Genomic DNA, 23977 nt, shown 5'->3' on the forward strand with positions numbered 1-23977 from the left:
AATAAAAGGTGTATGCTCACTCACATGGACAGTATTGTAAGGAAGAAGTACTGTACTCACAGTATTGTAATGAATGAGTACTGTACTCACAGTATTGTAATGAAGGGGTACTGTACTCACAGTATTGTAATGAAGGAGTACCATACTCACAGTATTGTAATGAAGGAGTACTGTACTCACTCACATGGACAGTATTTTAATGTAGGAGTACTGTACTCACATGGACAGTATTGTAATGAAGGAGTACTGTAATAATTGGACCCTGTCATCTCTGGTTCAGTACCTATTTGGATCATTGGTAGCATTTTAAAGAATGATTATGTTAAGTAATCCTTGACTGAAAGAGTTTTAGCTGTGCCTTGTTATAGTTTTGCATGAGTAATGTAAGGCTCATTAACATTAAATACTGTTGTACCCAGAAAATGTGTGTGTGTGTGTGTGTGTGTGTGTGTGTGATTTTTAACGTAGCTTTAACAATATTTCAGTCATATCGCTATGATGTCTGCAGTGTGGCAGTTTATAGTGATGTCTAGCACTGGGGTATCATGCCAAAGATATGTAGCCCATGCAGTCACATTATGCTAACACCAGGCCGACTAGACCAAACACTAACCTCTTAATGCTGAGTGCCTAGCAAGGCAGCTGTTAGTTATAAATAGACAATGCCACTTCTCTTAATTTGAGGTTTTTATGATGCATAAGCCTAAAAAATTTGTTATGCCTAACAACTTGGCAGGATTTTTTCTGTATCACATTATATTGGTTGTCTGCATGAATAACTGAAAAGCAAAGTTTATAATTTTTTGTGAATTATCTGTTGGGGAACTAGTCTAAAAATGTATTTGGTGTCAATTAGCCAGATGCTTTTATTCAAGAAAGAAGTACAATTAGTTGGCTGCATGAATAATCATAACATTAAAGGACAGCATCATCCTCAAGCTATTAAAGAGGAAGGCAAATAATATGTGCTGGACTTTGCTGATAAGGAAAACTGGGATTGAGTGCAAATAAATGACTATGAACCTGCAATTTGTACAGTAAGCATTTACAAGTCATGATGATGTTCTCAAGCATGGAGAAGGCAAAAATCACAGCAATTTTGTATCATGTGCAAAAGTCAAGTACCACAGTTAGATGTTGCACAATTTCAGATATCTAAACATGGTTAATTTGTTGTGACATTTCCAGTAAGCAAACCTTAGAAAATCTTGAATATAACATACTGAATCATTGGTAGTTCACAAACTACACTCATGGTTTCAAAGACATACCTGAAAGTACACATTATACCTGTTTACATTCCAAAACGATTTCCATTTGATGTTCATTGCTTTAATGCAGTTTTTATAACACATGATAGGCTATACATGGCCGCCTGTATGTTTGGCAGAGGAAGAACCTAGTCAGGTTTCTCAAATACACACATTGGCCAATCAGAGACACGATCCCACAAGAATAGTGGTGAGATGTTGGTGATCTGTAAAAACAAGTGCCATAGACCCCTCGGCCACCCTGGTCTTCTTTCCAAAGACAGACTTCTTGGGTTTATTTATTTATATTTTGCCTGTGTATACCTATATACAATGTTTGTTAACTTGTGCATCACAAATGCACAAAGTAACTTTCATAAATCTGTTTCAACATAACTACCAGATTTTGATGTGTAACACAAAAAAGATTACTTTTTAATCCCAAACCCCAGTTCTTCAAAATACATTACCTGATCATAATACTGTAGGATAACTACTACTGTCTTGCAAATCCAGCCCTTCCAGGCTATTGCCTTGCAAATCCAGCTCTCCCAGGCAAAAACATTTTGCTAAGAAAGCTTTAAGTCACCAGGCCAGGCTATTGCCTTGCAAATCCAGCCCTCCCAGGCTATTGCCTTGCAAATCCAGCCCTCCCAAGCTATTGCCTTGCAAATCTAGCCCTTCCAGGCTATTGCCTTGCAAGTCCAGCCCTCCCAAGTTATTGCCTTGCAAATCTAGCCCTCCCAGTCTATTGCCTTGCAAATCCAGCCCTTCCAGGCCTTGCAAATCCAGCTCTCCCAGGCAAAAACATTTTGCTAAGGAAGCTTTAAGTCACCAGGCCACATAGATGATAGTTAAAGAGAAGTACTGGCACTAAATCCTATTATTCTCATTTAACCCGTGGCAGCAATCGTCGAATTATGTATTTTGTATAATATATTGTACTAGTAAGTGAAGGACTGCATTAAAATTCAGTTTATGGTGTATACATATACAATAAACACAAGTCACTTGAATAATTACCCAAATATTTATTTTCCAAAATATACCTCAATTTAAAACCAAAGAAAGGGGATTTTCTGAATTTTTAAATCTAAGCATTCCAAAGAATACATAAGGCCAAGATAAAGAGCAGTGAAATGTTCAGTTACATTTTTATGAAAATCCCTTAAACTTAAAATATCTTCAAATGTTTTAAGCATAAGCTGCATTTCAAGTTAAATAAATTAAAAGCAAAATGAAACACTAAATTTGCGCTATTTACTGTCCCAAACAGGATGCAGGATTTTTCAGAATAACAAGATTTCACATGATGACAATTTTACCAATTGAAATGCTTCTTATATTGACTTGGGAAAATATCGCAAGTGTAAGTATGTTACAGGTCACATGATGACAAGTGTAAGTATGTTACAGGTCACATGATGACAAGTGTAAGTATGTTACAGGTCACATGATGACAATTTTACCAGTTGAAATTCCTCTTATATTGACTTGGGAAAATATTGCAAGTGTAAGCATGTTACAGGTCACAGCTCTACTGATTAAAGCCAACAGTACTGTAATCAGATCACCTGACTTTGATGTCCTTTTGTAAAATTACTTGCAAATTTGGGAATGATTATGTTGATTTCAGGCATTGGCCAGTGAAGACATTTTTAGCATAATGGCTCAATGTAGAGTACAAAATCAATAACAAAAATACCTCTTCATTCTGAACAAACTATATTCCCATGTTTTAGGCAAAAGTATAATGGCGTGTATATGTTAACATTCATTTGTATAGTTATTTTTGCTCTAAACTGTATTTGTTGAAAGAAATAACAGAAAATAAACTGGATTAATTTGTGATAATTTTATCAGACAAGAATATTACAGTACAAAACACTGCAAGTTTTCCCACATTGCACTTTTCTTGAAGCACTTATTTTGTGCAAATTAAAGAATGAAACAAAGATAAAATTGAATAGAAAGACATACAAATATATATAATCTGTTGCTGCCAAAAAATTTAGAGACAGTTCTCCATGAATGTATCAAATGTAGATGCTTTCAGAATTGTATTTACTAGAGATTTTGGCCTCTTTTGCTAAAAGAAAAAGAAAAATATTACTACATGTTAATTTCCTTGTACAAATAAAGGCATTGCATAAATGTTTTATTATTTTGATTTAATGGGATATTTTGTTTTCAGCTTGTTAGAACTTATTTTCTCTTACTGGTTTTAATGGATTATCTCACATGAATAAGCAGGTTAAAGATAGAATGTATGGTGAGCATTCTACCATAGCCAGCTATCCATGGTGAGCATTCTGGCAAGGCCAGATATCCATGGTGAGCTTTCTACCATAGCCAGCTATCCATGGAGAGCATTCTGGCAAGGCCAGATATCCATTGTGAGAATTCTACCATAGCGAGCTATCCATGGTGAGCATTCTGGCAAGGCCAGATATCCATGGTGAGCATTCTGGTAAGGCCAGATATCCATGATGAGCATTCTACCATAGCCAGCTATCCATGGTGAGCTTTCTGGCAAGGCCAGATATCCATGTGAGCATGGTGAGCATTCTGGCAAGGCCAGATATCCATGGTGAGCATTCTGGCAAGGCAAGATATCCATGGTGAGTATTCTGGCAAGGCCAGCTCTCCATGGTAAGTATTCTGGCAAAGCCAGGTATCCATGGTGAGCAACCAGTCAATACATTGAGATGACTTCTAAACTAGAGTGCTCATGGGTCACAGATACCCCACTACATTGCCTAAAAGCTACCCTTAAGAATGCTGCAATAAAAAGTCTGATGAAGAAGGTTAACACTCTATGCCCCCATCCACCTGCCTTTTGGGACATTCAAAAAGCACAGCTCAGTAGATTTAAAACAGAAATGCCAAACCTGACTGGTATTAAAGGACTGTATTTTCTCAAAGGAAATAGTTTTGCTGCCAATGAAAGTTAACCAAACTGGACAACCTGTGTGGATTTCAGTGGCAAAATAATTAAATGATGGTAAGGAACTAGATAGAAAATGCATGCAGTATTTGCTTCATCTTGATTTTATAATATCGTCTTCATCTTCATTTTGTTCAGGAAATAGGACTGACTTTCTGCTAAGGCATTTTATTTGGCAGCATAAGACGTTGCAGAAAACATGACAGTATATGAGGTAGCTACATTCTTCCAGTGCACCACACTGTACATGAAATATGATTCCTATATGGTTAAGCTAAAGTAATTCTGTTAAAAACACACAGCTGGTGTCCTTGGTATTAAGTGTTCACTTTAGACTAAGTGGACGGGCTCCAGACGAAGCAGTACATACATAAAATGTTGGGGCTCCCTTGTATTTCATCTGAAAAGTAAAATTAAATAATCAAAAACTGACACAAAAAGCAAGATGCTAACTAATCTTAATGGCATTTAATGTTTTATATTAACCTGTATTTCATTATATTTACCTGTATTTCATTATATGTATGTGTATTTAATTATATGTACCTGTAATTAATTATATGTTCCTGAAATTGACTATATTACCTGTAATTCATTATATTGACCTGTATTTCATTATATCTACCTGTAATTCATTATACATTCGTGAAATTCACTATATTAACTGTAATTCATTATATTTACCTGTAATTCTTGAATCTGTCTGATTAAATTGAGATCTATGAATCTGGCAGTCAACAATAAAGAGTAGATTTTTGGTAACCTTTGGAATTCCTATTTTTATCTGACAAGCAACAATAACTGCTAGGTTTATGATGACCTTTGGAATTCCCAATCCTATCTGTTTCAGTACTCTATCAGATAAAGGTTAATGGGGGTTGTTCTTCAAAATGTTATGTTCCAAATGAAGTTTTAACCTTATAAAAATGTGAAAGCTGACATTTGATTGGTGAATCTAAAGCAATACAGAACATGACTTTCTACTGAAGTCCATGGGTTGACTGTTATGTTTACGATATTAATTTTAATTAAATTAACTCCTGAAGATGAATTTAATTAGAGCAACATTTTCATTAAAAATTACAGGGTATATTCTAGAACTTAAAAATTGTAGCAGCATATCCCACCAAACAACCACTATGCCTCTCCACTAGAGAAAATGGGGCAAATTTTCTAAGTATAGGAGGGATCTAATGAAAAAATAGGGTTAGGGCTTGAAATGTGATGAACAATTTTTGCACATTCTGGTGGATGTTCAGCTGAAGTTTTGAGAGATTAGTGTGAATCCCTTAATCCACCTCCTAGAAAAACATTTGGAAGCTAAATTACTGCAGAATCCATATCAGAGAAATGACCATGGCAAGCTTTATTACTTTCACAATCAAACATTCTATCAATGACATTGGGAAGCTATATCACTTGTGTAATCCATATCATAAAAATGACTGGAGGGAGCTATAACACATGCATAATCCATATCATAGAAATGACTGGAGTGAGCTATAATACTTGCATAATCCATACCATAGAAATGACTGTGGAGCTATATTACTTGTGTAATCCATATCATAGAAATGACTGGAGAGAGCTATATTACTTGTGTAATCCATATCATAGAAATGACTGGAGGGAGCTATATTACTTGCATAATCCATATCATAGAAATGACTGGAAGGAGCTATATTACTTGCATAATCCATATCATTGAAATGACTGGAAGGAGCTATATTACTTGCATAATCCATATCATTGAAATGACTGGAAGGAGCTATATTACTTGCATAATCCATATCTTAGAAATGACTGGAGGGAGCTATATTACTTGGATAATCCATACCATAGAAATGACTGTGGAGCTATATTACTTGTGTAATCCATATCATAGAAATGACTGGAGAGAGCTAAATTACTTGTGTAATCCATATCATAGAAATGACTGGAGAGAGCTATATTACTTGCATAATCCATATCATAGAAATGACTGGAGGGAGCTATATTACTTGCATAATCCATATCATAGAAATGACTGGAGGGAGCTATATTACTTGCATAATCCATATCATAGAAATGACTGGAGGGAGCTATATTACTTGCATAATCCATATCATAGAAATGACTGGAGGGAGCTATATTACTTGCATAATCCATATCACAGAAATGACTGGAGGGAGCTATATTACTTGTGTAATCCATATCATAGAAATGACTGGAGAGAGCTATAATACTTGCATAATCCATATCATAGAAATGACTGGAAGGAGCTATATTACTTGCATAATCCATATCACAGAAATGACTGGAGGGAGCTATATTACTTGCATAATCCATATCACAGAAATGACTGGAAGGAGCTATATTACTTGTGTAATCCATATCATAGAAATGACTGTGGAGCTATATTACTTGCATAATCCATATCATAGAAATGACTGGAGAGAGCTATATTACTTGCATAATCCATATCATAGACATGACTAGAGGGAGCTATATTACTTGCATAATCCATATCAGAAATGACTGGAGGGAGCTATATTACTTGCATAATCCATATCATAGAAATGACTGGAGGGAGCTATAATACTTGCATAATCCATATCATAGAAATGACTGGGGGGGGGGGCTATATTACTTGCATAATCCATTTCATAGAAATGACTGGGGGGGAGCTATATTACTTGCACAATTTAACAAAATAGCTACCACCTTGTGAATCTCTTCTCAAATATGTTTGTGCCAGAGCTTTTTTCTTTTTTTTTCTTCTTGAAATCAGATACTATAAAGATGTGTATGGATCATCATTACCATTCTTATCGTTCCCAGTCAGCATAATCATCAGCATTACCACCACCACCACCACCATCAGCAAAAGCAAAAGACTCGATCTGTTTTTTAACAGTATACCAATGTAAGTAGGCTATTTAGTGCCAAGGCAATCAGATAGCTCCCTGCCCAAGGATGCAACATGGTAGCCCATCAGGATTAATCTGATGATTGGACTTAAAACTCTGAAGTTTTGGATGTGAGTCTGGCCCACTAAACAAGTACAACAGCAGCAATTGAATGCAATACAATAGAATTATTATTATTATCATTAAAACAATGGCAACACAACTTATAAAAATATATATTTCTGATGAACTAGCATTCTTTTGTCCTCTTGCATTTTCAACTGTAACAAGTAAATGAAGATAATGCACCTGTACATGTTCCAAGGCCTTGTCAACGCTGTTTTTATGCAGGAGAGTGACAGTGCATCCTCCAAATCCTCCTCCCGTCATCCTTGAGCCATATACCCCCTTCACCTCCAAAGCTGCCTCGACCAGCTGATCCAGTTCAGGGCATGAAACTTCATAGTCATCCCTGGTAATGATAACACTTTAGATTGATAATTGGACTCACTAAGACTTATTCCAACACTAACAGTATAATATTTGAAAATCTTCTAGACTTAGGTTGGGTCTGTTTTAGGTTTAACACCATTTTCAGCACATGATAGGATTTTTAGAACAGCCAGTATGTTTCCTGGAGGAAGAGCACAAGAAGATCCCAGGAAGCACAACATACCCTAAGGAAGCTACTGGCAAGCTTACTCACATACCTACAATGGTTGAGTTTTGACTTGAACCCATGTGGAAAGGGGTGAGATGGCCTTGGTCTCTAAAGGTAAGCACTTAGGCCACTGGGTGGAAACTTTTCAGAAATACAAAAATTTATTTTATTGACAAAAGTGGCCTCATCTAACTTGACTTATGACCCACACATCATTTTGAAAGTTATTTATCCCCTGTTAAATTAGGATGACATTCCATTGGAACCGCTCTGGTGGCCTAGTGGTTAGAGTGTCCACCTCAGATGCAGGAGGTCATGAGTTCGATCCCCAGCCGAGTCATACCAAAGACTTACAAAAATGGTACTAACAGCTGCCTTGCTTGGCACTCAGCATTAAGAGGTTAGTGTTAGGACTGGTCGGCCTGGTGTCAGGATAATGTGACTGGGTGGGACATAATGCTACATGTCTGCGGCATGTTGCCCCAGTGTTAGACATCACTATAAACTGCCAAACAGCAGACATTGTAGCGATATGACTGAATTTTTTTTAAAGCTACATTAAAAAGCCAAGTCACACACATCACACACACCCCACAAATATTCATTCAGAGCAAACTGGATGCATGACCATTTTATAATAATTCTAAATGTCAGATAAAATTGTGATATATATTAATACAAGACACATTTTATATGTTGTAAGGGAACATCCATTTAAATTCTCATTGTATGGGAGGGAGAGAGATATTTCCAGGTTCAAATGAAGATCCCCCCAGCCCCCTTCATAAATAAAATGGCAGTCCCTAATGTGTGCAATAATATTCGTATCAGTTCAGTGTCTTATTATAGTAATTGCTAAATTACTCAAAAGATTATCATCTCTCACACGCATATCAAGTAACGGAACTCACAAATCTTTTGTAAATCTACCTCAAAGAGTTGTGACTTTCCACCATCAACTCTCCAAATAGTTTGTAAATCTACATCAAAGAGTTGTGACTTTCCACCATCAACTCTCCAAATCGTTTGTAAATCTACCTCAAAGAGTTGTGACTTTCCACCATCAACTCTCCAAATCGTTTGTAAATCTACCTCAAAGAGTTGTGACTTTCCACCATCAACTCTCCAAATCTTTTGTAAATCTACCTCAAAGAGTTGTGACTTTCCACCATCAACTCGCCAAATCTTTTGTAGTTATTGTTTTCTAGAGCAGTTGCTGCCTCCTCAGTCCGTGCAATTTCTCTAATCACGTGTTGCACTCTCCGATATGTTTCATCATTCAGTTTGTCTTTGTGTTCTGCAAAGAAAGCCATCAAGATCATTAAACATGTGGAGTCTGGGCAAAGTTGAGGTCTGAATGAAGTAACCTTAGCTCAGAGCTAACAAACTTGAGTAATTGAGATTTTTCAAATGAATGATGGTCAACAGGTGAAGGATAAATGAAACCTTTTGGGAGAAATGTACTGACAATACATTAGAATCAAATGATGAAATCTCTGTGGACATCAATGAACAACACTTGACTAGACAAAGATTAAGGTATTTCATCTGAGATTAATTATCTGATTTCATAAAAAATAGAGGAAAACAAACCTTTTGAAGCTATGGAACCAACAAGGTAAAACAGGAATATAACAAAACACTTTCAAGTTAGTACTTAAATTAAGAATTAAACTTGAACTTAGTAAAAGCATGCAGGCCTATCTTATCATCATATGGTATATACTTAGTTTAAAGCATGCAGGCATATTTTATCATCATACAGTATATACTTAGTTTAAAGCATGCAGGCTTAGCTTATCATCATACTATATATTTAGTACAAGCATGTAGGCCTATCTTATCATCATACTATATATTTAGTACAAGCATGCAGGCCTATGTTATCATCATACAGTATATACTTGATACATGCATGCAGGCCTCTCTTATCATCATGCTACATTGTGTATATTCTTAGTACAAGCATGCAGGAATCACTCCGGTGGCCTAGTGGTTAGAGCGTCCGCCTCGGATGCGGGAGGTTGTGGGTTTCGATCCCCAGCCGAGTCATACCAGAGAATTACAAAAATGGTACTAACAGCTGCCTTGCTTGGCATTCAGCATTAAGAGCTTAGTGTTAGGACTGGTCAGATTGGTGTCAGGATAATGTGACTGGGTGTGACATCATGCTACATGTCTGCAGCATGATGCCCCAGGGTTAGACATCACTATAAACTACTACACTGCAGACATCATAGCGATATGACTGAAAAATTGTAAAAGCTACTTTAAAAATCAAAATCACATCACAACCCTTCAGGTCTATCTTATCATCATACTATATTCTTAGTACAAGCATGCAGGCCTATTGTATCATCATACTATATACTTAGTACAAGCATGCAGGCCTATCTTATCACCATACTCCATTCTTAGTACAAGCATGTAGGCCTATCTTATCATCATACAGTATATACTTAGTTTAAAGCATGAAGGCCTATCTTATCATCATACTATATTCTTAGTACAAGCATGCAGGCCTATTTTATCATCATGCTGTTTACTTAGTACAAGCATGCAGGCCTATTTTATCATCATGCTGTTTACTTAGTACAAGCATGCAGGCCTATCTTATCATCATAAGGTATATACTTGCTTATAAGTCAAGTCAAACTACAGGTAACAAAGATCATGATCTGCCATCGCCTCACGCGCTAACATATCAGGGTTAATGTTGTTTGTTGCACTGATTGTCCGAGTAAAATGCATAGACCCAGATCTGCGAGCACAGTATGTGACACTAGATCTGCCAGCACAGTATGTGACACCAGATCTGCCAGCACAGTATGTGACACCAGATCTGCCAGCACAGTATGTGATACCAGAAGCACATTATGTGATACCAGATCTGCCAGCACAGTATGTGATACCAGATCTGCCAGCACAGTATGTGACACCAGATCTGCCAGCACAGTATGTGACACCAGATCTGCCAGCACAGTATGTGATACCAGATCTGCCAGCACAGTATGTGACACCAAATCTGCTAGCACAGTATGTGACACCAGATCTGCCAGCACAGTATGTGACACCAGATCTGACAGCACAGTATGTGATACCACATCTGCCAGCACAGTATGTGATACCAGAAGCACAGTATGTGATACCAGATCTGCCAGCACAGTATGTGATACCAGATCTGCCAGCACAGTATGTGATACCAGATCTGCTAGCACATTATCTGACACCAGATCTGCCAGAACATTATATGACACCAGATCTGCCAGCACAGTATGTGACACCAGATCTGGGTATGTGCAGTCTGCAGTTGGACTAGACTTACAGAGAGTATAGATTGTAAGCAAGATGTAACACAAACACATGACTACAAGTGTATTTAACATACATGTATAAAGACCACTGAGCATAAAAACTGTACTAGGAAAAGTAAAGCAGTGAAAATATTAAGATTAAAGTGCTAAAACGTTGAAAATCTTCTTGAAGTCAGCTCTTAGTTTTCAGTATTGTTAAGATGGACTTATAATGTCTAACAGTCAAGATGGACTTCCAATGTCTAACATTCAACACGGATTTCCAAAGTCTAGCAGTCAAGATGGACTTAGTCAAAACAGATTTCCGAAGTCTAGCCGTCAAGAAGGACTTAAAAATGTCTAACAGTCTCAGGGGATAATTTTTATGTTCCAGTAACTGATCTAGTAACTCTGCACATTTCGCAAAATTGACCAATTGCAAGACATACAATCAACTTGAGGTTTATTGACCAATGCAAGACATACAGTCAATGTGAGGTTTATTGACCAATGCAAGACGTAAAGTCAATGTGAGATTTATTGACCAAATGCAAGACGTACAGTCAATGTGAGGTTTATTGACCAATGCAAGACGTACAATGTGAGGTTTATTGACCAAATGCAAGATGCAAAGTCAGTGTGAGGTTTATTGACCAAATGCAAGACGTAAAGTCAATGTGAGGTTTATTGACCAAATACAAGACGTACAGTCAATGTGAGGTTTATTAACCAAATGCAAGACATACATTCAACGTGAGGTTTATTGAGCAAATGCAAGGCGTACAGTCAATGTGAGGTCTATTGACCAAATGCAAGACGTACAGTCAATGTGAGGTCTATTGACCAAATGCAAGACGTACAGTCAATGTGAGGTTTTAGAGAAAAACTGTACAAGATTGTTTTACGAATAAAAGTAAAGGCTGGTTCGAAAATGTCCACACTTATATTTGCCTTTTTATTTAATTTCTAAATATGTTTTACAAATTTTAACATTATTATGTAGAAAAATTTGTGTGCAGATGAAACTTGTGAACATGTATGCTGGCATATGTAGATGATTCTATTAGATTTTCAAGCCAGTGAAGTAACTTTCGTCTGTTCATTTTGCAATCTTCTTATATTCCAGATCTGTATAGTTTGGCTCTCTGATTATTTCATTCATGTTTTAAGTCTTAGCACAATCAAGTTGTATTATATGCTGTGACCAGTAATTTTTGGCTGAAATATATTTCTTCAAATTATTCAAGTGATTTTCTCTGGAAATACAAAAGAGCTCTGATAAAATTCTTGGATTGAAACATTCACTGGAATTTATGGTAAATTCAAACCTGGGATTATATTACCGTGATTCAACACTAAGACTGTTGATACATCAACACTTTATAAGCTACCACAGACACATCATCGTCTTCAGTTTTGGATTTATACAGGACTTTTACCGATTTTGTTTTCAGGACTTTAAATAACTAAGAATTGTGTCTGTAATTCTTGGATTATTCTGGGATTGAATTCCTGGAATATTTTGGGACTTAGTTCGCAATATCATCAGTTTTGTTCTTCTCATTTTCACTTTGTATTCTTGTGAAATAAATTAGTTTTGAAATTTTACAAAACTTGTTGTCTTTCACTCTTTTCTGTTACTTATTTAAGACTCGTATCAATATCCAGAGCAGGAACTTTAAAATCTACTGACTTTGGCGTTAACATTTCGAGTTTTCATGCTTTTGACCGTTTTCAGTATTATTCTTGCATCAGTCATCTTTGGCTTGATATTAAACAGCAGATGTACATAGTTGATGTATTTATTAATACTTCCCAACACCCTCTCCCCCCACCCCACCCCCCCAAAAAAATATATTCAAAGTTCTGGTCAATATATGAAGAATAAAAATGGACAAAATATACGGAATAATACCTTCCAAGTCTTTTTCTGTGGCCTCGCGCAGACTTCGCTTGCCCATGAGTTGTGCTGCAGTTTCACACTGACGTCTCCTTGTCGGATATTCAGACCCTGTCAATTCGTGCTTGACATTTGAGTTGGTAACCAAGACAACTACGTTCGGGTCCTTAAGAGGAACTAGGCGACTTGTCATCGATCTAATTAAATGTAAATTCAATCAGGTATTAAGGAGAAAATATCCAGAAGACGAGTGTCTTGGTAATGCAGCTTGGATTCAGAGAATAGACTGGAAAGGTCTATATCAGATCTTTTCTTGATGCTTATCTAACTTAGACAAAGTTGTCACCTGACTTTATATATATATATATATATATATATATATATATATATATATATATATATATATATAAACTTGTCTGTTTAAAATATGTACATGTTTTGTATTCTTTGGTTGATCAAACTTTCATATATCTCTGTAATTTTCTATCTTTTATCTAAGACATTTTTTTATTTCTTATTTTTTTTTTTTTTTGTATTGTGGGGGCTTAAGATATTTATGTAAATTCTTGAAGGAAAAGTTCACTTGAAACTATCTGACAAGAAGAGTCAAGTAGACTATTGACGTTTGTAGACTTAGTCGCTTGACAAGGTACAATCATGGAATGAAACACAGTTTTAAGGACGAATTTTCACACAGCGTTGTTATATATTGTACGTGCTCAATCTTAAAGCATAATGAATAGCATATTTTGAAATGTTACACAGTTTAAAACTTCAGACGAAGACAATTTGTTTTTGTATCCATAATCATTGTCCCTAGCCTTGGGCCTGTCGGTTCACTTTTTAATTACGTAATTTCTTTACCAAATAATTACAATATTAAGTATACCAAAATACGCATATCATAACGGTTCTATATACAAACCTTATAATAGCATGGCATGGCGTAATAACAGAGGTATTCTAAAATATTTCAAAGCCATTCCACATCACTATTCTGTTTCTCACCAAATAAAATACGTTTTTCATCATATGATAGCCTTACCCTTGATTCGTTGGAAACGAAATCTAGGACAATCGTGGAAAAAATGATATTTTTGCTCTATGAGGCTCGTAAAGTTAGAATTTATGCCACCCGTTTTATAAATTTAATTCAAATGAGCACTTGTGCATGATCACCTGTATTCGGTATCATGTTTCCTTCATTATCAATATCTGTCGAAAGGCCATCGATGCTTATGAAAGTCAGTGAAATTACAAATAGGTTTGACCAAAGAATTATGTAGGATGCACGAAACGAACGCATAAAGACACTGTCGTAGACAGAAAATTCTAGCAAAAGTTAGACTTAATATGATATCATGCAGTAAAATATACCATTGCTGGTAAAACATGTAGGTGTGTATGTGTTATCTACGTGCGTGCGTTTGCGTGTTAAGAGAATTGTTCAAGTTCACTGTAGACCCTCACTGATAATTTAAGGCGTTTCTGATGATATCACCCTAAGACGAGCCCAGACCTTTTAGATAAATTTATTTCTTATTTTAATGGTTGAATGACAGAAGATAAAAACCTTTAACAAACCTGCAATCGATAAGCAGAGCATGACCTTCATCCCCCATCATAGAAATGAACTGATCCATAATCCCGCACGGCATCCCGGCATACACGTGTTCGGCCTTTTGGCACGCAAGAGCCTTATCTTTCTTGGACACTTTGCTGGCTGCCGCGGGATCTAACTGGTCTAGGAACGTGTAGGTAGCGACCTCTATGGACGCAGAGCTGGAAACGCCGCCGCCAATAGGAACTGACGTGATAATTACGGCGTCAAAGGAATATACTGTGCCTGTCAACAAAACAGTTTACTTTATAAAAAGACCATCTATGGAAATTATGCGGCGGCGACGATGGCGATGTCCATATAGATATGAAAAATATATTCTTGCTCTGAATTTGGGGAAAACGTACATATATCCATTGCATTAGAAAAACTGCCTCCCTCCACCCGAAAAATGTGATCAATAAAGTTCAAGAAAAAAATGGTGATTATTCAGCATTTGTCAAATTATATGCTTATGGTAATGTTTCGAAAAAAAGTTATTAAAAGTAATTAATTGCTCGTGCATATTTTTAATCATTCTGCATTGTGATCCGCAACTGGACACCATGAAAGTTCTACCACCAACTAATTATCTTTAGCAAGTGGATGAATGATACGACGTGCAGCCATGTATGGACAATTCCATGTTACCATGTGCAGCCATATATGGACGAATACATGTTACTATGTGCAGCCATATATGGACGACGCCATGTTGCTAGCATTACACGGACGAATCCATGCAACTATGTGCAGCTATATGTGGACGACTCCATGTTACTATGTGCAGCCATATATGGACGACTACATGTTAATAGCTATATATGGACGACTCATGTAACGTGCAGCCATATATGGACGACTCCATGTTACTAAGTGCAGCCATATTTGGACGACTCCATGTTCCTATGTGCGTCCATATTTGGACGACGCCATGTTACTATGTGCAGCCATATATGGACGACTCAATGTTACTATGTGCCTCCATTTATGGACGACTCCATGTTAATATGTGCAACCATATATTGACGACTACATGTTACTAGCTATACATGGACGAATCCGTGTTACTATCTGCAGCCATATATGGACGACTCCATGTTACTATGGTATAACCGAAACAATTGTTTGATAGCCAACTATGCTTCCATATGATACAGCAAGTAGCACCATGTCGAAACTACACTGCATCATAAAAACTGTTGATCGGGAAAACATATTTAACAAAAAGTGATAAACAACAGCACCAAACTGGTGTGAAACCATACAGAGCGCTTTCGACTGCTGCTTCTTTTCTCAAGGGCACGACACTCAATATAACGATCCACAAACGAGATAAGAACACTCTCGCAAGGTAGAAGGATTTTAGTATCGGGTTTTATAATATTTACAGCCAAAGCAATGACGCTTATGTTTTGCACATTAGTCTCGTTTGTGGTATCGTCATATGCATATCTTAGTCTTTGATAGCTATCTGTACCAGTATAGAGTCCATGGAATGAGGGAGGAAAGAATATGACTTGAAAGCCAACAATGTTACAGTTTTTCTTAGTATGCATTCAGATTTCTATTCTTTTAATCAGATGCGTTAAAATTAAACACGAAAACATACAGTTATCCCTTTCATTGTAAATTCGTAAACTTGCGACTAGTCCGTTGCTTTCACGTGGAAACATCGTGGTCGATTTATATTTTACATGAAAACGTCATGTTTCATTAATATTTTGTTTGCAAACTTCGTACATAATTCATATTTTACGAATGTGCGGTTACGTATTTTTCAAAATTTATTTAAAAATAAATTTTACGTCTTTAGCAATTACCGTGTAAACTCCCTTAAATAACGTGAAATAAAAAATACCCCCCCCCCCAAACAAAAAACAGTGCAATAATGCAGTAGGTTAATGACGATATCTCAAGTAAACTTAAGCTGTATAACTTCTTCATGTCTCAGAGACGCAATAGACAACATAAAAGCGATATCAGGCCATTAAAAAACTACTGCATATTAAAAATAGACAACATAAAAACCCATATCAGGCCGTTAAGGAACTAATTCATATGAAACACATGGCTTCGCGGAACGCTCTCTCCAGCTAACGGCGTCATAGTAATGTATCTTTCTGCTAAAGGCGACTGACGTGAGTCTTCAAATATAGGCTACAAACTTTACATTTAGAGTAAGTAAAGCAAAACGTAAGTCAAATGCAGTCGATAATGTTAAAGCTACATAACATGAAAAACACAAATAATCTTAACGTTGTTGACAATAGCAACCCCGCTGCTACAGGAATGATAACCATGTCTCGCTACTTACAGGCGAGACGACCAGATAAACGCATATCATACATGAGGAAATTAAGTGAAGAGGAGACATAACTAATTTGAAATCGTACCAATAAAATTTGCAACGACCCCTTTGACGTAGTTGGCCCATTTAGGAGTTCCTTTTTCCAGAGGCTTATCTGCAGAATGGACGGGAAATTCCACATATTTTGGGTCATCAACTGCTTCGGCAAGGGTCAGCACGCGACATAATCCGGAATTGGTCCTACGGCCAACCATTACAGTGACAAGAGGTAGAGCCTTGATAAAAGCGGGTAGATAAATCAATTTGAATATTTCGGTACCAACATGTAGTAAAATAAATAACACTGAATACGCTGTTTGTACTGATACACAAGCGAGAGAGAGAGAGAGAGAGAGAGAGAGAGATGATAGATGATATTTTGCTTCGTGAAAAACCCACGAAAACAACATACTAAATGAAATAGACATCTGCAATTCTCGGAAAGGTGTGCGACCTAGCACGTATCAACAGTTAATGCCCTGCTGCTGGCTAGATCATCCCCGAACTGCTGAAGCAACGTTTTTGAATTGTATGTGATACAAAAAAAAAAAAAAAAAAACTGGAATCGTTCAGTTTTCCAAGGACTATTACAGGATTTATAAATTTGCTCAAGGAACGATCTATTCTTCTTATGAATTAAAAAAAAAAAAAAAAAAAAAATTGAATGCATGTTACTAGTATCATATTCCATGCTGCTAGAAAATGTCGAACACACCAGTTATGAAGAGCAGCATCAGTACGAAAATTAGATATACACTAACCGAATGGTTCTTTGATATTAAGTCTGTCTACTAATATTACACAGCTTGTTTTCAATTTTGATACGATGAGACTTTGGCAAGATACCATGGTTTCATTTATCTCAAGGTATAGTATGAGAAATCCTATTGGCGACAGTTGAAATTAACTCAAGGTCCTGGGAGGTTAGCAATCGAACTTGTCTGCCATGCAGTTACAATACACTCTCATACCAAGCTGTGGTCAAATCAGTTTATATTTGTTTGACTTTTCGTGTTCAGAATCATGTTACACATGGTCGCCCGCACATAGGAGCAAGGGGGGATGGCCCCCCCCCCCCCAACCGCAACCAGATGACGGGGGCTAAATACAGGCCATCTCATCCATTCATATCAGCTCGACTGATCTTAAGACTAGTTATACTAAATAAAATCGAAGTTCTGTATCTCCACGTATGTACTATTATTATTTTAGTAGTCTGCTTTTATTTCCACGCAGTTCACAATCAATAACGTTATATACACTGTTATGACACCAGCGAATAAAGTTAGGGGTGTGCTGCAGACAGCCAATCCAAAGCGTAGGCTGGGTCGATTACACCAATGAAATTTCGTTCTGTGACATTGACGTAAATACCATGCATAGTTTTATGACGGAATCCACATTTTGAACAGTATGCTTCTTAAATTTTCTGTAATCTTCAAGAGTGTATGTTACTTTAAATTAGGAAGTAAATATAGCTGTAATGCATGAGTATACAATATCGTTATAATTGGCAAGGTCATACCGAGTCACTTTCAAACAAACCCGTGTTGTGTCATCATCTAGTACGGAATGAACCGTGCCACCTCAGCATGTCAACTATGCCAATATTTCCAACTCTTTCATCTCAGCCATGTCAAAGACATGAATATATTGACTAACAAAAAGCAGCAAACACTTCCTTATATTACTTGACGCGACAGATTTACCTTGAGAAAACTGTACTAAGTGGAAACAATTTATAGGAGCTACAACAAAAGAGATCAACACATTCGTATGGTGGTGTTGTTTTTTTTTATAAAAAAGAAAGAGTGAAATATTAAAGCATATTGCTGCGATGTGTATGTGTGTGTGTGTGTGTGTGAGAGAGAGAGAGAGAGAGAGAGAGAGAGAGAGATACCATTGGAAACACAAATCCATCATTGTAATCAGTGTGTTCACCAATTAAATTAACTCTTCCCGGAGCACAGGATGCATTCTCTGGTTGGACCCCAAATTGGCCCCTAAATGCTTCACAGGCTTTCTGGACCAGTTCTTCAACAGTAGGTATCTCCGCTTTGTTCGCCGCCATGCTTATGAATGACCTTTTATGTACTTGCTCTACCGTTCTATATAATGGGGAGTACCTGCTCATGCGTGTTGTATGTTTTGGACCAGCTGAGTACATCGTGTTTATGCAAATAAAAGGTTTACCGACATAAGCTGTTACGAAAGTATGTTGGCTTTGTTCGGTGGGAATGAGACAAATAACGTAATTTAACAATTCTTCACATAAAGTCCACGTAAATGGCCTGTCCTGTTACATTTGCGAGGACATTCAAAATACATGTACATTACATTAGCGCCCGCACATAGTTGCACTTGACCCGCCCCCCGCAAGAATAATTCTGCGGTAAGCCATGGTACATTGCGTGCACTTTCAGTTCCAGACACTCATCAGCAATCTACTTTTCATAAAAAATGACTGAGTTTAATCATTTTATATCACAAGAAAAATATTTTACCGTATAAAAAATTTCCATCTGCAATCTAACAAGCAAGAAAGGTAAATATTATTTTCACTATTAAAAGACTGAAGGAACAGAACGAAAGGAAAACAAAAATGGACTTGAATTATAGGTAGATCTTTCATTCCAGATTTCTGCCCGAACACTTGTACCAATATCGCCACGTGGTTAATTGATTTGTACCGATATTGGCAGGTGATTAATTGATCTGAGATTACTCATTGTTTACTTAATTTATACACCGAAAGATTTCCATTTTGTATTTTAAAACAAGGAAAGTTTTTTTCCAGTAAAATTATGTACAGAAAATTGGGATGACAGGCGTTATTGGGGAACTCATACAAACTAAGTAGATTTATTGGTTTGTAACGTTTAACATTTTTCTATTTCTTTTACTCTCTTTAAAATAAATTAGACATTCAGACCAAATATTTCATGAAAAGCATGAAAAGAAAAGTTCAAAAGTGTACGCACCCCCCCCCCTGCCCAACTGTAACATTACGCACGACCCCGTTGCCCATTTGTAACATTACACACCACCCCTTTGTCCATTTATAACATTACACACCGCCCCGTTGCCCATTTGTAACATTACACACCACCCTTTGCCAGTTTGTAACATTACACACCCACCCCGTTGCCCATGTGAAACATTACACACCACCACCACCCGTTGCCCATTTGCAACATTACACCCCGTTGCCCATTTGTAACATTACATACCCACCCCATTGCCGATTTGTAACATTACACACCACCCCGTTGCCCATTTGTAACATTACACCCCCATTTTCCCATTTGTATCATTACACACCACCCCGTTGCCCATTTGTAACATTACACCCACCGTGGCCCATTTGTAATATTACACACCACCACCCCCGTTGCCCATTTGTAACATTACACCCCGTTGCCCATTTGTAATATTACACCCCCATTGCCTATTTGTAACATTACACACTACCCCATTGCCCATTTGTAACATTACACCCCCGTTGCCCATTTGTAACATTACACACCACCCCGTTGCCCTATTGTAACATTACACCCCCCCATTGTCCATTTGTAACATTACACACCCACCCACCCCGTTGCCCATTTGTAATATTACACACCATCCCGTTGCCGATTTGTAACATTACACACCAACCCCTTCGAAAATGTTAAAAGCAGCAGAATATCCTTGCACAACAGACAGTATGATGGAAAAAAAAAATTAGCAACGGTATTTAATTTAGTTTGAAGAACATCGACTGACCATACTGTTATCACTACTACGGCCACCGTGACTATTATTAAAATTACTACCATTGCCACCGCCACTACTATTACTACTACTACCAGTAGTAGTAGTAGTGGTAGTAGTAGTAGTATAAGTAATGCAGTAATATTCGCACCGGATATAAAACTGTCAAATTACAAGCCCAAATGGACATCTCTCTTAGATTGCGATGAAACTGCTAATTGATTGTCTTTAATTAGCACAGGATAAATATTAAAGCGTTTGTTATTATTTGTTGAAATTGACTATTATCTTGCAATTTTAAACTTTAAACAGACGTTAAATCTCTGATACAGGAGCGTCTACTGCATGAAATATCAGAGTGAAAAGATAACTCTGGTGGGTTATGTCCCTTAGAAGAAAAGTCATAATCAAAATGTGGTAGTCTATTCGCATCTAGGCTCATTGTCTCCCGATGGGTCAGAATTTTTTAAAAATATTTTGTATTTTCTTATTAGTTTTTTACTTTCCTCCAGCCGTATGACCATGCAAATATTGAATTAAACTTTAGTTCATATTTAGTGAATTTCTCAATAATCTGATCTTCTATAAATAAGTTCTGTACCGCAGAGACTTTTAACATATTTTTGTTTAGTACAGACAGGAAAACAACCCGTTGTTTTGCCCATGCATTTCATACATTTGCATTATATCTTTAGTTTCGGCTGTAAATGTTCTTCCTTTGGTTCTATATGGGCATGGATAGTTTTTGTACCTCGTGCATTTTACCACAACATTTAAACGAGAAATATATATAATACTGCACCTGCTAAATTTGCTGAAACAGATTAGAAAATGAAAAATATTTAATTTTTTCTTACCGAGAGATATGATTGCAAGTTAGTAAAATTAAAAAAATATAAACGGTGTTATGCCGAAGTACTTTTCAGGAGGCCTCAAATCGCTTCACCGACCCTTCATACATGTAAATTTTACCGCGTTCACATACTCGTGTGCGTGCACGGATAACGCGTTGACCTCGTTTGGTGCTCGACCCTCCCTGCTGCTATCAATTAAATTTTTTATCAAGACCGATTCGATAACGTGTTCGAGGATCATGCAAGTTTATCGTGATAAAACCATGCGGAATTTTTACAGCATGAATAAATAAAAGTAGTGAATGGGGTCACCCTAGGGACAATGGGAATTAGCATTAAAAACACCCTTGGGTCACTCTGGGGACTATGTAAATTTAACATTAACCACCCTGGGTCACTCTAGGGACAATGGAAATTTAACATGGGAAAAAAAAGACATCCACTCTGGGGACAAGGGAATTTAACATTGGAGAAAGGAAATATCCATTCTAGGGACAAAGGGATTCGAACAATGGAAAAAAAAAATATCGATTCTAGGGACAAAGGCAATTGAACAATGGGAGAAAAAAAATAATATCCATTCTAGGGACAAAGGCAATTGAACAATGGGAGAAAAGAAATATCCATTCTAGGGACAAAGGCAATTGAACATGGGATTTTTTTTTTAAATTAAAAAAAAATAAAAAATAAAAATAAAAATAAAAATTTTTTAAAAAAGGGGTAGGCAATGGAAAGTCATTCTCTTTTCGAGAAATGTGGGTGGCCCTGAAAAGGGCCTTTGGTTTTATGTTAATATTAACATAGACGGCATCTGTCACATCTTCTTCTTCTTAAACTCCTTCTAACTGCAGGTCCATACACAAGTACCCTCTTGAGGCATTCTTCTCTTTCTATGTAAACTCTTCTCATCCATAGACTAGTATCTGTCCTATCAACAACAGTCCACTTGGACCGGACATACATGAGCATGTCCGTCCTAAACATCATTGAAGACACAAGGCTGGATGATTCGACTGTGGTCCACATCTTGAGGCGCCGAGAACAGGTGAATCAATGCAGTGAACTGCGCTTATTTATAGGGAGAGGAAGGATTGAAACGGATTGAGTTCATTGACCAATCCAAACACGCGTGACAAAATTCAGTCAGCCCGCATCCAATCCGAAGAGAGCAGTCTGTGACGTCACGTGGTCTATATAGACTCGCTAGCGCCTGTGTGCAGTCAATCTATGTGACAGTGATTCAACATGACGGAAACTCAGAAAACGATTCGCTGGGGTGCACCAGCAGTAGAGACCGCCCAAGTGAAGCCGGACTTACTTTCAGAAGAGGTACACTGGGATTTTGTGGATTTTCTTACCTCGCAAGAATTTGTTCCGGAACCTTCGTCTCATTCTTCATTACCGCAAGTGGAGAATTTTAGACAGAGACAGAAAGAAGAATTGGAGAAATTTATGCAACGACAAAAGGAAGCGGAACAAGCTTTTCTCCTACAGCAACAGCAACAGCAACAAGAAGAGGTAAGAAAAAAAAAACAACAAGAAGAAGTAGCAGCAAAGAAAGAAGAGGGTGAAAATCAAACGGCCACGGTACTGTTGGACATTTTAGCGGAGTTAAGAAGTCTGAAACAAATGTATCAGACTTCTTTATCACGACCGAAGAGAATACGAAATTCCCGAGCTAAACACGCCAACCCTGTGACTAAGCCTACCGTACCACCCTTAATGATTTCAACCCAATCATCATCATCAGAAGTAGGCCTCGGCCGTGGCAAAGGCTTAAGGCAGTTAAAGTTGATTGCTTAAACTCACCCCTACACCAAAAAAAAAAAAAAAAAAAGGCCCTTTTCAGGGCCACCCACTTCTCTCGAAAAGAGATAGCCTTTCAATTTGCCAATAACTCAAAAATCAACAAAAAAAAACCATTTTACCCTTATAGTACGTGTCTGTGTATGACTGCGTGAGTGTAGCTTCTTCTTTAAAATCAAAACTCAAAGACACTTACCTTATATAATTAATGTATCCTTTTCTCCATAGTTACAATCCAATTCACAATTCACAACAGAACACTTTATAAATTACATTCACTTCTTCTGTTTCTTTTTTTTACTCTCTCTTTTTTTTTTAATTTCTTCACCGTCACAGTCTTTTCCTCCTCAATTTCTTCCCTTCTTCTTTTCTTCTCCTGTTTCTTTTTCTTCACCTGGCTGCTTTCTTCCTCTGAAGAATCTCTCTCTTCTTCTGAAGAATCCCTCTTTTCTTCTGACTCCTCTTGTTTCTTTTTTGGGTAATCTGGAGACCAATGTCCTTTTTCTTGACAATAATAACAGGTATCTTGACTTTTGTCTTTTCTAGCCCGTGTTTTTTTCTTTTTTGACGGTCTGGACACTCTGAAGACCAATGCCCTTTCTTCTGACAGATATAGCAAGTATCTTGACTTTTATCTCGAAAGGAAGGAGGGTAGTCCGTGGGCTGGTCTGAAGA

The 23977-nt window shown here is 37.1% G+C and overlaps 1 protein-coding gene across 1 annotated transcript; it reads right to left on the reverse strand.

Moving 5' to 3' along the window:
- Positions 1–3090: 3090 nt before the first annotated feature.
- Positions 3091–18989, reverse strand: LOC149802483 (galactokinase-like). Its single transcript, XM_089951723.1, has 7 exons — positions 18790–18989; positions 16936–17125; positions 14524–14785; positions 12955–13136; positions 8893–9043; positions 7395–7557; positions 3091–4597 (listed from the first exon to the last, which is right to left on the reverse strand). Exons 1-7 carry the CDS (start codon positions 18958–18960, stop codon positions 4523–4525), a joined length of 1194 nt encoding a protein of 397 aa, XP_089807849.1. The 5' UTR covers positions 18961–18989; the 3' UTR covers positions 3091–4522.
- Positions 18990–23977: the final 4988 nt, after the last annotated feature.

Source organism: Sinohyriopsis cumingii, chromosome 3, assembly GCF_028554795.1.
Source record: "Sinohyriopsis cumingii isolate HCF-2022 chromosome 3, ASM2855479v2, whole genome shotgun sequence".
In the NCBI taxonomy this organism is placed as follows: Eukaryota; Metazoa; Mollusca; class Bivalvia; order Unionida; family Unionidae; genus Sinohyriopsis; species Sinohyriopsis cumingii.

Coding starts and splice junctions, on each gene's coding strand:
- LOC149802483 (XM_089951723.1), bottom strand. CDS start 18,960: ATGGCGGCGAACAAAGCGGAGATACCTACTGTTGAAGAACTGGTCCAG. Junction 9,044..12,954: donor CACAGAAAAAGACTTGGAAG/GTATTATTCCGT, acceptor CTTTCTTTGCAG/AACACAAAGACAAACTGAAT. Junction 7,558..8,892: donor GAAAGTCACAACTCTTTGAG/GTAGATTTACAA, acceptor TATCATTACCAG/GGATGACTATGAAGTTTCAT.